Source organism: Miniopterus schreibersii, assembly GCF_964146895.1.
Source record: "Miniopterus schreibersii genome assembly, chromosome: 7".
Lineage (NCBI taxonomy): Eukaryota > Metazoa > Chordata > Mammalia > Chiroptera > Miniopteridae > Miniopterus > Miniopterus schreibersii.
In genome coordinates, this window is record NC_138108.1 from 32,329,279 (window position 1) to 32,345,042 (window position 15,764).

Sequence of the window (15,764 nt, forward strand, 5' to 3'; positions counted from 1 at the left end):
CCTTCAGAATTTTTTCGTAAATATACTAACCATATGGATGAAATAATTTGAAAAAGATAAGCCGCAAAGTCTATTTTATTAAATTACAATGTAATAGTAAATATACAGTGATTTTAAAATATATAACTGGATGAAGAAATCAGTTGTATGTTTTTTAACTGATTTCCAAAAATCCTGGAAAGCAAAACAAGTAGTTACTCAAAAACAGTAATTTGAAATCCTAGTGTAAGCTGTTTCCTTTGGCTGCTTCCTCCACAACAGAAGAGGCTTTGGAGGGGTTTGGGGAAATTCGCCTAAAGACAGTGGGAGAGACCTAAACAGGAAGCCTGGCCCTTCCCAAGCGCCTGTGAGCGGGCAAAGGTCTCCAGGGCTTTCTCTCCGACGGGACAGCAGGCGCGCCTGAGGCTGGATGACCGCAGGCCCCAGCCTAGCCCTCGCTCCCTCCCCGGAGGCCCAGGTCGCATTCCCTTCCTAATTCTCCACGCCCCCATTTCTTGAACTGTTTAAAAGAAGACATATGAAAGGTCAATCCTCATTTCAATGCCTGGAAGGGAAAACATAACCTCAACTCCACTTTGAAAACAATCTTTGCGAGAACTTTCTTCAGAGATTTTACATGTGAGTACTTGGAAATATGCTTTCTAGCCCATGAGCAGTGACGTTTATTTCTTTTGGGGGGTGAAAAGCGGGGTACTTACTGAGAGGTAAAGAGGGGTAGGGGAGGACCATGGTCTGTAGCCCTAAAAGGAAAATTGGCTCTTTTCTGTAAACAAAGTCAATTCATACTGCAATGCAAAATTAAGTTCTCAGCACTTTGCATTTAGTTCTTAAGCAAATATATATTCAACATATGCTTTTTAAAATTATAAACAATTTTGTAAGAAGTTGGTCAGATGTAGCCTTTTTTGTAATTTTAAGTTTGTAGTGGCAATCCTTCACTAATTACGTCTAATTGAATTTTCTGAAGATATGGTTTACCTTTATTATTCAGTGATGTGTAAAGAAATATAATAAAGACTATCAGAGAGCCTTATGTTTAAAGAAACTTCTTTCATGAGCATTAATGATATTTAAAATGAGATGTAAACATTCGAATCCTTGTCATCTAAATTATTTTATGCCAACATTAACAAATCTCTTTATGGAAATATTTTACAAGTCTCCAAAGACCACAGCTCATATTTTAAGATACTTAAATAAGAATATACATAATCAAGTCTACATGTATAGCAATTATGTAAATTAAAGTAATAGATTATATACCTACATGACATACTGTCTTGTGCTTCTTGGTGATGAAACTTTGCTTCTGGTAGCAAAGGAAAGCACATACTATAGAAATATATGACCACAGAACTACCACAAAAGCTATTTAATTATGTAAAAACCTCATTTGTATTAGAGTATTACCAAAAAATGAGGACGAAAAGCAGTTGCATGTAAAAAAAAAAAAAAGATAAGATAAGCAACAGCCACACTGTAACTAAGAGCTCTGGGAATTAGTCACAAAATGATAATATAAACACAAGTGGCAAAAGCCAGGCAGGAAGCATACAGCCCAGAGAGTCATATTTTATGTGTAAAAGCACAATATTTACTTCAGAGGGTCAAGATTTATCAATCTGGAGTTATTGCAAAGGTTTTTAACCTAACAAAATCCTTTCATAAAACATTTTTAGGATTCTTTTAAATTCATCATTCTAGTACATTATTATTTTAAGACATGTTATATATATCTCATCTAGTCCTTAAACTAAAGACTGAATAATATTGTTGGAAATGTAGTAGAGCATGAAATTTTAATTTGGGGCCTATAGGCTAATAAAATGATATAAAATATTCAAAGAGATCTACACAGATTAAAAACCAGTAATGTAAATACAGATAGTTAACATAGATGTAAGAGTAAAGCTTTAAAATACTTGAAGCAAAGAACAAATTTGTCTTCATCAGGTGACCATAGAATCTTGTTGGAGAACTTTATGACATTTATACTACTATTTGTTTCCTCTTGATATTAGGCATGCTGAGTTGGACAATTTTTTTGTAAAGGTGCAGGCTGGTATCTTTAAGTATTTGTTTTACCTTCAATAACTAGATCAATACTCCCTTGGGAAATCTGACTACTGTTCAAATGAATTATGACATCAGTTGGTGCTTACTGGTCTGATTGTCCATAACTCTAGCCTTTATTTTTTGGTTGGTTGTACAACTATTTCAACTGGAATCATCTATTGTTGCTAAATTTAAAAAATAATAATAATCTGTGAATTGGAAAACTGTTTTTGTATTAAACTATAGTTTTCGTAACACTAATTTATTCCATTCATAAGAATTAAATTCCTGATCTTAGTTATATGTATATTATTCAAATTCAAAAGATAATTGGACAGGATAACAAATACTGGAGGGAAAAGGCCAACTTCAAAAGGCTTTATTTATTCCCTAGCAATCTAACAAAATTAAAAATGGAACTGCCATTTGACCCAGTGATCCCACTTCTAGGAATATATCCTAAGAAGCCAGAAACACGAATCAGAAAGAATATGTGCACCCCTATGTTCATAGCAGCACTATTTATAATAGCTAAGATCTGGAAAGAGCCCAAGTGCCCATCAGTAGACTAAGGATAAAAGAGCTGTGGGACATTTATACAATGGAATACTATACAGCTATAAAAAAGAAAAATTCCTGACTCTTTGAGACAGCGTGGAGGGACCAGGGGAGTATTATGCTAAGCGAAATAAGCCAGTCAGAAAAAAACAAGTATCATATGATCTCACTTATATGTGGAATCTAATGAACAAAATAAACTGACGAGCAAAATAGATTCAGAGACATGAAAGCGTGGAACAGACTGATGAATCTCGGGGGGGGGGAGCAGGGGGGTGTGGAGCAGGAAGAGATTAACCAAAGAATTTATATGCATATATGCATAACCCATAGACACAGACAATAGTGCAGTGAAGGCCTGGGAGAGAGCAGGAGTGAGGTAGAGCCGGTCAATGGGGGAAAATATTGGGACATTTTTATAAAGATAAATTGAAAAAATAAATAGTCCTATACTTTTTTAAATTGAATTTTTTAACTGTAACCTTCCCACAAAGAAAACTTCACCCCCAGATGGTTTCACTGGTGAATTCTACCAAACATTTAAAGGAGAAATAACACCAATTTCACATTAACTTTTCTAGAAAATTTAACAGAAGGGAGGGAATACTTGAAATTTCATTCTGTGAGGCCTGAATTACCTGATACCAAAATCAAAAGAAAAAGATGTGATAAACAAAAAACATTAGCCTCTAACACAGCACTATCAGGTAAAAATATGTTCCAACTTCCATCATGAAACAAATCAGGAATATCTTGTTTTCATTTTTTAAAGTATAGGTATCCCAGTATTATAATAGTTGTGCTTTTTTATTCTATTAATCAAGAAATTATAAAGAGATCATTGTGGTTCTAGAATTCTTCCAACTAAATTCGTTTTCATAGTTTCTTTGCCATTTTATCACGGTACAGTAGATATAGAATAAGTTTGCTATTTTAACCATTTTTAAGTGTACAATTCAGTGTTCATTACATTCACAGTGTTGTGTAATCATCACCACTGTTCCCCAAAACAATTGTTCTCTATAAATCTCTTTAAAGAAACAAATGTCTTTTTAAGTTCACAACAAAAAGGAAAAGATTTAGCAAATAACAGAGACCCTCACTGCCTAACCCCTTTTCTACTGTAATACCTCAGCTGCAATCATGAATCAGATGGTATAGAACAGAAGCTACTGTCCTGTACATCAATTCTTTTAACTCGAAATTCAGGGATAATTTTCTCTCAGCTAGTTTGCTGCATGGGCTAACTATGAAATAACTGGAAAGTTGTATTTTAAAACTGTTTTATCACCCAAACAGAAACTCTGCATTTACTAAGCGGTAACTCAACATTCCTGCCTCCCTCCAGATTCGGGTCACCTCTAATCTTCTTTCTGCCTCTGTAAGTTTGCCTGTTCTATATATTCCATATAAGGTGAGCTACTCACTATTTGCTCCTTTTTGTCTGGCTTATTTCACTTAGCACAATGTTTTCAAGGTTCGTTCCTATAGCATGAATAAGAAATTCATTTATTCATTTGTATTTATGTCTATTTGAAATTAGCTGCGCAAAAATGAGCAAGAGTATATATTATATTTTGTTACGGCAGCCCCAGTAGACTAAGACAGCTCCTATGAGCTTCACACACAAAATCACTTTTATCCTTGCCTGGTGAAGATCCCTGTTAAGTCGTGGCTGGTTTGAAGTGAAAGCAAAGAAAAGGCACTTTCAGCTGGGTCTAATTCAGCCTTCTCACCAAACCTTAAACCTGGACCAGATCCTTGAAGGTTGCCTATCTTTAGCATCGAGGCTCTTTTCTTCATTATTTTTTTTACTAGCTGGCCTATCAACATAAACTTCATTTATAGCATTGAGTGCTCAGAGTTCAAAGAAACTTACCCGACCAAATGGCTGGGAACACAGCTCCCCTAGGATGGCGGTTGCCTTAATCAAATCTGTGGTGCCGTTTTCAGATCTTTACTTACCGCTTTCATGACAACAAATCACACTAGTCATCCATGAGTTAATGTATAAATACGATTTTTACTAATATTTAAATTTTCTTTGCCAACACTTTTTTTTATCCGACAGTATAAAACAATGATTAAAGGCATTGTTTTGGTGCCACTTACAGGCTGTTTTCTTGGAAAAGTTATTTTATCATTTTGAATCACTATTTACTTCCTCTACCAAATGAGAATAACAACATTATTTTAGGGTGTGAGATACAAATTAAAAAAAAGACAATGAAGATTATTGGGAACTGCTATTTGCATTATGATTTATTAATGTTAAAATAACAAGCTGTAACTTAACCGCCCTATGGTAAGAAAACTGGCTTAAAAGCAGTCATCTAAAGAGAAAATCTAAGCAAAGACAATCTACAATATGAAAATTAATCCTGGATAATTCAAGAGCGGAATAAAGTGACATGTTTGAAATGGGGCTATAATAAAATAGGAATGTCCCCTTTTCATCTCTGGCCTGTGTGTGTGTGTGTGTGTGTGTGTGTGTGTGTGTGTGTGTGTGTGTGTGGTTTCTATTTTCTCTAAAGTTTGGGGAGGAAAGAGAAAACATGATACTTAACAGATTTCAAGTGCCTCTTTTAAAGATGTTCTCTTGAGTAGGCTTGTTCTAATCTACTCATTCAGGCTTTGACTGCTGGGTCAGCTTCTGTGCCCTGTTCCCAGGCGCTCCTCTCTAACATGGTTAGCTAGGGCTTGGGCCAAAACTAACTTCCTATGGATAGTGATGTGGAAATATTTACACAATAATAAATATCATCGCTAATGATGTATAGAGTTTAAACCAGGAGTAGGAAACTTTGGGGCAACTCACTGAATCAAAAATTATAAAAATGATCATAGTAAGAAGCGATATTAGTTACTGAGTTGTATTTGTAGGATTAGCCAACCAGGAAATTCAATTTTTATCCAGTAGCTCCTTAGATGATGTTGCCTAATCGTCTTCCTTAAGTCACAATAAAGGTAATATTTTAAAGAGAAATTATATAGAAAGACATAAGTAATTAGTATATTTTATTATATTTACCTGAATTGGATTGGTCTCTATTCCATAAATCTTATTTTAAGGATGCTTTGGAAAAGTTCAGGATCTAGTCCCGCCTGTCACCTGCGAGCCATAAGCATATACTGTTGGAAAATAAATCATGTATCTCTAACACCGATTCAGTATACCTGCTCCATTGGCTGCACCGAATTATTGTCAAGATAAATGGGGGGGGGGGGGGGGAATGGGACATCTGTAATACTTTTAACAGTAAAGATAAATTTCAAAGAAGATGATAAAGTAATCTAATGTATAAGAAACCACTTCAAAAAATAGCAAGTCATTACAAAAATAATGTTTTATAATTTGTACTTTCTATATAATTTCTTACAATAAATGTGGTATATATACCATACAGATGGGACCTCATGATATTTTATCTTAATTTTAATTTTTTTTTAAACTTAATGTTTTCTTTTTTATTGAACTTTTGGGGGTGACACTGGTTAATAAAACTGTATAGGTTTCAGGTGCACAGTTCTATAATCCATCATCTGTATATTGCACTGTGCGTTCACCGCCCCAAGTCAGGTCTCTTTCCATCACCCTCCTCCACCCACCCCTACCCATTCCCTCTGGCTCTACCACACCGTTGTCTGTGTCTATGTGTTGTACATATATATACATGGTGTTTGGGTTTTTGCTTAACTCCATCATCATCTTTAATCCAGCCCCCAAATCCCCTCCCCTCTGACAGCTGTCAGTCTGCTCCACGTATCCATGCCTCTCTTTCTGTTTTGTTCATCAGTTTATCCTGTTCATTAGATTTCACATATAGGTGAGATCATATGTTATTTGTCTTTCTCTGACTGGTTCATTTCACTTAGCATCATAGTCCATCCACGCTGTCACGAAAGATTTCCTTCTTTCTTACAGCTGCGTAGTATTCCACGGTGTAAATGTCCCACAGCTCATCTGCTGATGGGCACTTGGCCGTTTTCAGATCTTGGCTATTGTAAATAACGGTGCTAACAACATAAGGGTGCATATATTCTTTCAAATTAATGTTCTGGGTTTCTTGAATATATTCCCTGAAGTGGGATCACTGGGTCAAAAGGCAGCTCCATGTTTAATTTTTTGAGGAAACTCCATACTGTTCTCCACAGTGGCTGCCCCAGTCTGCATTCCCACCAGCAGTGCACTAGGTTCCCTTTCTCCGCACCCTCGCCAGCACTGGTTTGCTGATTTGTTGATGGTGCCATTCTGGCAGGCATGGAGAGATAGCTCGTTGTGGTTTTAATTTGCATCTCTCTGATGATTAGTGACGTTGAGTATCTTTTCATATGTCTATTAGCCATCTGCATGTCCTCTTTAGAGAAGTGTCTATTCAGGTCCTTTGCCCATTTTTTAATTGAATTGTTGTGTTTTAATTTTAGTGTCATAGATAAATAATGCTGATGCCAAATAATGCTTAGAGTAATGACTGCGTGTCCCAGGAATGTGGGACCTAGGGGGAAGTTAACAAAGAGATAAAGAAAGCTCTGTACTGACTTGTTAGAATTTGGTACGTGGCAAATGTGCAGTTACACAGCGTTACATCTCTCTGGGGAAACTGCCTAAACATTTGCATTCCCACAATGTATTTATTCAGAAAATACTTATTTCCTGAGAAAAATCTGGCTTTCAAACCTCTCAGTGAGATTATGCAAGCTAAGTAACTCTCCATCTAGAAACAAGGGTTGGAAATCCAGTAAGAAATGCTTTTAAGAAGAATCTATGTCCAGACTCCAGTCATTGTGAATATTTATATTTTCCACTGAAAATACTACTTATGAAAAGCAAACTTCAAAACATAAACGGAATATAGAAAATGATTAGCTCTATAGGCTTTTTCATTCGCCTTCCCATCGTAGTTTTATTCTAATGTTTCCTTTCTTCATTGATTTTCCTTGGTGTTGGAGTGCTGCAAACTCTCAAAATCAGAAACAGCCAAGAAAGTACGTAGGGGAAAAATAAAATCAAGCTCCAGGTTTTAGTGGGCAGAAGGGTAGGCCCCCTAGGGATCAGCCAAATTGAGTGGATGGAAGTAATAAACGCCGAGAAAAACAGTAGCCACTGCAGGGCAGAAAATTGGAATTATTCTTCAAGTTTGTTTTTTTTCTCTCTTTTCCTGGTTGGCAGGTTTTTGTCTCTCCTGTCTTTCATTGGTACACAGTAACTAAAGAAGCAGCCAAAATGAACTTTCTTTTAGACATGGCAAAGTACTCATTTTGTTTAGAGTTTAATAGTAAAACTTTTATTAAAAAAAAAAGTTCAACAGTATTGATAAAGAAAATCTGAACTATATCAAGTTTGAATTACATAAGCACCATGCTGATCATATAGACACACACACAATACGTGATTTTCCAGATTTAAAGATGATAAAATAAGAAGAGTGTACCCCAAAACTAATGATAGGTCAATAACTGTGTACTAGTTGTATCACGCCTTTCCCAAGACGATGCTCTAGAAATCTAACACTATGATCCTGGCCTGCTGTTGGTCCCCTCTATAACCCATGAGCTTTCTGCTGGTAAAACCCTGCCGTAAGTTCTCACCCACCTCGAGACCTGCCGTTCCTTTTAAGTTGATCTCTTCTGTGCAGCCACCAAAGACAAATCACCAAACTATTTCTAGCTCCAGTGGACTTGGATCTCCTGACTTTCTAGATTTATCCAGACCACTTCTCTTTTTTTCCACAAATTCTCTTGAGAATATTAATATCATAAATAAATGGTTAAATAGCAAATAATACTTTGGGGGGGAAATTTCTTAAAAATGCTTGTCATCCATATAAGAGGCTGCTCTCATTTTAAATTGTGGGAACCCGTGACTGGCAACTTTTCTTTATTTCCATTTCACATTACCATTTACACTAACCCAAACACTCATCTTGCCAGAGAAGAAGATTGCTAATTTGAAATATGAAAAATAGGCAAAAGTAGAAAAATGTAAATAATCGTCCTTGTGAGCATAGTAGGTACTGTGTGGATAGGCAATTTGCATCCTGTGACACATCCCTCTTCCTTGCTTCGTAATTATCAAAACACTGTCAGATCATTAACCTTGCCAAATGCAAATTATAAAAAAATAACTCTCCCAACTGACATAGACTTTCCCTCATCACATCTCCAGGCTCAAAACCACAGAATTTTCTTTGTGAAAATAATCTTTCTTATTTTTATCTTTCAACTGTATTCCAAATTCTTTCTAACCTCTACCTATCCATAAACTACACTAAGTGCATACTTTTAAAAATAAATGTATACCCCCTTCACTCATTTCCCCCACCCCCAACTCTCCGCCTCTGGGAACCACCAATCTGTTCTCTGTGTCTATGAGCTTGACTTTTTTTTTATTCCACATTATCAGTGAGATCATATGACATTTGTTTTTTCCCTTTCTAGCTTATTTCACTTAACATAATGTCTTTGAGGCCCATCCATGTTGTCAAAAACAGCATGATTTTATTCTTTTTTATGACTTAATAATATATATATAAAACTTTTCCTTCACCCATTTCTCCACCATTGGACACTTAGGTTGTTTCCATATCTAGGCTATTGAAAATAATGCTGTAATGAACATAGGGGCACATAGAGCTTTTCTAATTGGTGTTTTTGTTTTCTTCCAATAAATACCCAAAAGCGGAATTGCTGGATCATATGGTAGTTCTTTTTTTATATTTTTGAAGAGCCTCCATACTGGTTTCCATAGCGGCTGCACCAGTTTACATTTTCACCAACAGTGCAGGAAGATTCCTCTCCTCCACATCCTTTCCAACACGTTCTTGTCTTTTTGATAATAGCCATTCTGCAGGTGTGAGGTGATGTCTCATTGTAATGCAAAATTTTGATTTGCATTTCCCTGATGATTAATAATTCTGAGCATTGTCTTATTTACCTGTTGCCCACCTGTCTTATGTCTTCTTTGGAAAAATATCTATTCAGCTCTTCTGCCCGTTTTCTAATCAGGTTGTATTTTTGTTATTGAATTGCTTGAGTTCTTTATGTATTTTAAACATTAGCCCCTTGTCAGATATATGATTTGCAAATATTTTCTCCCACTCAGTAGGTTACCTTTTCATTTTTTCATGGCTTCCTTTGCTGTGCAGAAGCTGTATAGCGTGACGTAGTCCCACTGCTTTATTTTTGCTTTTGTTGCTGTGGCTTTTGGTGTCAGATTGCCAAGACCTATCCAAGGGGTTTCCCCTTATCTTCTTTTAGAAGGTTTGTGGTTTTGGGTCTTATGTTCAAGTCTTGAATCCACATTGAGTTGATTTTTGTGTATGGTGTAAGATAGTGGTCTAGTTTTTCCAACACCATGCATTGAAGAGACTGTATATTCCTGGCTCCTTTATCATGAATTAATTTACCACACATGTCGGGGTTCATTTCTAGGCTCTCCATTCCATTCCATCAACCTATGTTTTTATGCCACCACCCTACTGTTTTAATCACCATCGATTTGTAGTATAGTTTGAGATTAGGGAACATTATACCTCTGGTTTTGTCTCTTTCTCAAGATTATTTTAGTTGTTGGGGGATTTTTGTCATTCCACACAAATTATAGGATTATTTGTTGCATTTTTAAAAATGGCATTAGAATTTTGATAGGAATTGCATTGAATTTATAGATTGCTTTGAGTATTATGGACATTTTAACATTGATTCTTCCAATGCACAAGCACAGAACATCTTGACATTTATGTGTGTCTTCTTCAATTTCTTTTGTTAATATCCTATTGTTTTCAATATACAGGCCTTTCATATCCTTGGTTAAGTTTATTTCTAGATATTCTATTCTTTTGATGAAATTACTATTTTATTTCTTTCTGATAGTTTATTAGTGTATAGAAGTGCCGCAGACTTTTGTGTATTGATTTTGTATCCTGCAACTTTACTGAATTTATTAGTTGTTACAGTTTTTTGATGCAGTCTTTAGGCTTCTCTACATATGTCGTCTGCAAGTTATAATTGTTTTACTCCTTCCTTTCCAATTTGGATGACATTTATTTCTTTTTCTTGCCTAAGTGCTCTGACTAGTATTGCAATATGATGTTAAACAGAAGTGACAATACTGCCCATCCTTGCATTGTTCCTGTCCTCAACATTTCCAAAGCATAACAGGAAAATACGTTAGAATTCATTAGTGATTTTAATGAATCTTAAAGCAAAATGGAATTTATTACTATATTATTTATTATATGGCTGCCCACACCTTAAAAGTGTGTATTGTAGCTGTATTCACTATATATATATATAAACCCGGAATTCTCTACCTTGTCTTTGATGGACCATCTGTTCCTGCATTTGTGAATGTTCACTGGTGGGAGTTCTCTTTCCTTCCTGCCGGTGGCAGCATCAGTGGCTGGCATGGTCCTTCCTTTTTCTCTTCCTATAATGCTATATGAACATTACACTTTTTTTTTTTTTACCTTTGAATCCAAAGAAGAAATGGCCTTTTTTTAAAAAAAATTAAATATGCCTTTTCATTATTTTTTTGCTATGGATCTTTAAGTCATTTTGAAATAGGAAATATGACTCTCCTACAGATATCTGTTTCCCTTAGAGTGTCAGTGTGTTAGTTTATCACTTAAAATCACTTTGTGAAACTCATTTGAATCAGGTAACTCCCCAAGTTGAGGGTAGAAGACCTGGGATAAAGGTCTGGCTAGAATGTTAGACTTTTTTTTTTTCTGGCAGCTCTGTGTGCTATTTCATAGAAGGCCTGGTTAGGAACTTGGTTATAAAAACAGAAATATATTTTAAAGGAAACAAAGGTCACAATTTGGAAAATGTGTTTCTCTTTTTAAGAGAAGAACCAGAGCAAAGGAAAAGACAGATCAGGAATTGAAAGTTACATTAATAATAAAAAAATCAAGATAAATTAAAATATAATTATTACTGAGAAAGAAGAATAGCTATGAGAAAAATGTGGCAAATAGAATTGCATAAGAAAATGGATCTTAATGCATACTTAGCTAGGTTGACCAGCAATTACCCGTGTCTCTCAATTATTGCCATTTTACTTTGTATTTTCAAGGTTGAAATATGACCTGTGCACTTGATACTATTAGATATATTCACTGAATACGTGTGTCATGAAATTAGTGGACAGAGAGATGTGAGAATACCCATTAGAGGTCAAACTTTACATTTGGAGGCATGCATGTGATTCCTGCTAGTCCACTGGTGATCCCACATCAGCTCGTTACTTATCAGATATATCCGGGTTCTGTGTTGCAGAGGTGACTTATACAATGAAGAAAAAACAGATTTTCTGGGCATCTGTGTGTCTGCTACTTAGTTGTGCCTCTGTCCGTCTTAATGTTGATTATGAGGATGATGAAGACTATCCGGACTACCTAGACACTACAGGTAAAACGTTAGCAGCATTCTTATTTTTTATGCTAGTCAAAGCTCTTAATTGGAATCCAAAAATTTGATATAGAGCTTTCCATTGTATAGGAAAATTAGTTTTATCAAAGTGACATTTTTTTTTTAGGCAATATCTTACATGTAATGTGAGGTGTTAAAACAAACACAAAAGGCCGTAGTGCACAAAAAGAAGTCACATCAGCAAGAAAGATGTGGGGTTTTGTTGTTGTTTTTCAGGCTATAACACTAACCACTGAGTTATTTCTGACAAATTGAGAGGAACAATAGGCTCTACAAACAACTTTCTATGAACTTTGATGTCACCCTTTGATGTCACCCTGTGAGAGGGAGAAGGAAACCACAGACCTCTGAAGTTTCAGCCATTCTCTCTTCTTTGCTTTTATTCCCAAAATAAGAACTTCCCAGACGAACCCGATGTGAGACTCTAGTCAGGTGGGACACCAGGAGATCTGGGCAGTAGAAATCAGTTCTAATCCCATACAGCTCTGTGTTCAGACATAAAATATTGACAATAAAACAATAGAACAAGGAAAAGACTATACAGCGATTATTATTATAGATTTCTTTCTTAAGTAATATTTTGTGGCAAATGAGTAAACTGATAGAAATCTCAAGTCATTGGCAATAGTGAGATTATGAACAAAGTGATAGCTTGTACGTGTGTTTAAGATCTCTATAAATACATCCTTATTTCATATCTCTAACAGCTGTTTAAAGTGATTTGGTTCAGTGCACTTTCATTGATAAAGACTGAATAATACTTATGCCTGCAACTGTGGTAGGTGCTAGGGAAGCAGTGGTGACTGACCCCAGGTTCTCAGGAATCTCGGTTTCACACAAGAGACTGAAGGGTAGATGGGTTATTTCAGTACAGTGTGTTAAAGAAAGTGATGGAGACATGCACAGGGCACTGCTGTTGATACAAAGACGAAGGGAGCTCATCTGAGCCTGGCGATTGAGAGCTGGGCATGGGGAAGTGGCCAAGTGGGACATGCTACATTGCTTCAGCCTGAAGCTAAAAATGAGGCACTTTGGGCGGATTGGAAGATCTGCACGAGCTGGACCCACCTCTTGAAGCCCAGAGACCCATGCAGGCCCACACTAGATGAGCCCAGCACACCAGGGGGTGAGAGGCAAACCCAGCTAGCATCAACAGGGTCACTCACATCCTACCCAGAAATGCACAATAAAGGCCTATTGATATATGCCAGTGACCATATATAAAGTTATGCAAATTCTTAAATATGGCACATTACTTAATAAAATAAAAACCATAATGTGTCTTATAAAAAGAGGAATTTGGTCATTTTTAGATGAGTTCCAATCCTTCATTTGGTTCATTTCTCCAAAGAGATGGCTAGAGTTCTACTATTCTGGAGATCGGGTAGAGAAGGGTATGGGAGGGAAAATAAGAGCCCACAGGGGAAAATCACCCACCCCCCTCCTGGGCAGTGGGAGGCGAAGGGTCCAGGTGTTTGCAATATTCGCCGAGTCCAATCTCCCTCAATTAGACGGAGCAAATGCTCGGCAGCCAACCGGAGGCTCCTGAAATTGTTGCCGCTGGCACAGTCAGCCACGGAGCCGCGACTGACCTGTCACTGACCAGGCCGAAGCTTAAAATCTCTGGATCTCTCCAGACCAAACCCCGCTGGAGAAGGAACAGAACTGATTTTAAAGCTAGACTTGAAGACCATAGCTGACAGCTGTGCCATCTTTTCCAGTTTCGGCTGCTTTGTTTTTAATTAATCTTGTAATACCATGTTTCCACATCTGAATCCATTCAGTTCAGGAGATATCACGTATCACATTATGCCAAGGTCATTTTAAAGAATTACACTATTTCATTAAAATGACATCCTATCATTTTGTAGAACACACAAGATTTCATTGCTTCTCTCACAAGTCATTGGCCAACTATTTTTTATCAGTCCAACCTGCTGGGAGGAAGAAATAAACTTCTCAAAAACACAGAAATTGTAATGATAAAAACAATGGTGATAAGCGTTTTAAAAACAATTCTTTGGACGAAAGAAAGATTAGCAGGGAGTGTGCAGAGAAAGGCAGGTTATCTTTTACAAGGTGTGGAATCAAACAGACCGAAGCTTGCTCAGGTCCGCCCCACAGCAGCTTTGCAAAATTAGGCGAGTTACACAAACCCCCTGACTCCCAGTGGCCTCATCTCTGAATAAGTGATGCAAATATCCATGATCTCACCATTGTTATATCAATTGCAAAAAGCATCAGACGCACTTCCTGACACAGAGAAGGCAAAGAGCACGTGTCTGCATTCTTCCTCTCCGAGAAATTTAACCTTCTGGTCAGGGAGTGAAGAAACACGGAGATTCTTAGTACGTTGCCTTAAGCCCTAGGTTCCCAAACAAGTCCCAGGACAGTGTGGATTCTAACAGTCAAGGACACAGGCCCCGCGAGGTTATCATGCGCATTCCATCCAGCATCCCAGGACGGGGGTGGGAGAGTAAGATTATGATCCTCGGACAGAGACATAAAATACAAGAAGTCAGTGACCAAAATGGTTAAATATAAACCACATTTGTATGTTTTATACATCACGTGAAATTCCTGTGACATTCCCCGGATGTGTTTTCCAGCCTCACGGCTTTAGATCAATCCTCGTCGCTGTCTGTCCTTCGAGTCTCAGCAGAGTTTTCCCGGACCCCTTCAGACAAGCTAAAGTATCTCATTCCACACTTGCACAGCACCCTCAACTTTCTGACTATCTGAGTCCCCCGTGAAAGAGGGGGCCGCTGCCACCGAATGTACTGACGGCCATCGTATCTGCTGAGCCAGCACCGTGCCCGACGCACCATCAACACAGGATCACTGACTCTCAAAGAGGTTCATCCAAGTTAAGAAATGAAAACGAGACGGGATCCCACTCCCCCACTTCAGGGCTGCTGCGCCCAAGTGTGGGTCACAAGCTCACTGCGCAAAATTCAGGATTCATGAAGAAAAAGACATCAAGATGTGAATGTAGAGGTGAAAAATTAGCTGATCGTTAATAAAATGTAGTCAATAAAGGTCAGCTCTTAGTGTTTTCCTTAGGACATTGGTGTAAAATCATCACCTACTTTCATCATTAAAAGTTTTTTTAGTTTCTATAAGATGAATTTTAGAAAAAGAAATGATTGGAAATTATATAATGAAGTCTATATGCTTTAACTAAGTGTCAATTTATGAATCTCAGTCATGCAATATCACGCAGTTATTAAGAATGTGCGAGATACCTTCTGTAAAACTACGTGGGGACGATTCAAGTCATCATTTATGGCACAAATTGAGCAATTAATTTCTGCATGCCATTTTATAAACTGTAAAATGGAGATAATAATGCCTAACTCGTAAGTTTGTTGTGATAGTTAAATGACATAATTACAAAATATCTGAAGAACAGTGATTACTCAGTAAACATTCAGCCGTTATTACTAGTATAATGACAACTAGGCCGTACTCTCATTTTTGTGGTGCACTGCCGCCCCCTGATGGCACAAATGCTATATAGCATGTTGAACTTGGGGGAGTATATCCTTGATACAGGAAATGTAAAAGAAAAGATTTGGCGTGATGATAAAGGACTATAAAATACATTAAGAGTAAAAACTAGAGGGATCATCAATGAGAATGCATCTCAAAAATTACTGATTTATAAGAAAAAGGTTTTTTGAATACATATGGCAACTTAGGCTTGGTGCTGTCTTTTG

General features: G+C 37.0%; 1 protein-coding gene across 2 annotated transcripts in view; it reads left to right on the forward strand.

Annotated features, from left to right (window-relative positions):
* Window positions 1–380: 380 nt before the first annotated feature.
* Window positions 381–15,764, forward strand: part of TFPI (tissue factor pathway inhibitor) — a 31,443-nt gene continuing 16,059 nt past the window's right edge. Inside the window, exons 1-2 of one of the 2 annotated variants that reach the window (XM_081143207.1) lie at window positions 381–618; window positions 11,893–12,024. In XM_081143207.1, the coding sequence (XP_080999333.1) occupies window positions 11,907–12,024 (118 nt within the window). In that variant the 5' untranslated portion in view covers window positions 381–618; window positions 11,893–11,906. The remainder of the gene's footprint in view (window positions 619–11,892; window positions 12,025–15,764) is intronic. The other variant, XM_081143208.1, reaches the window with a different exon arrangement.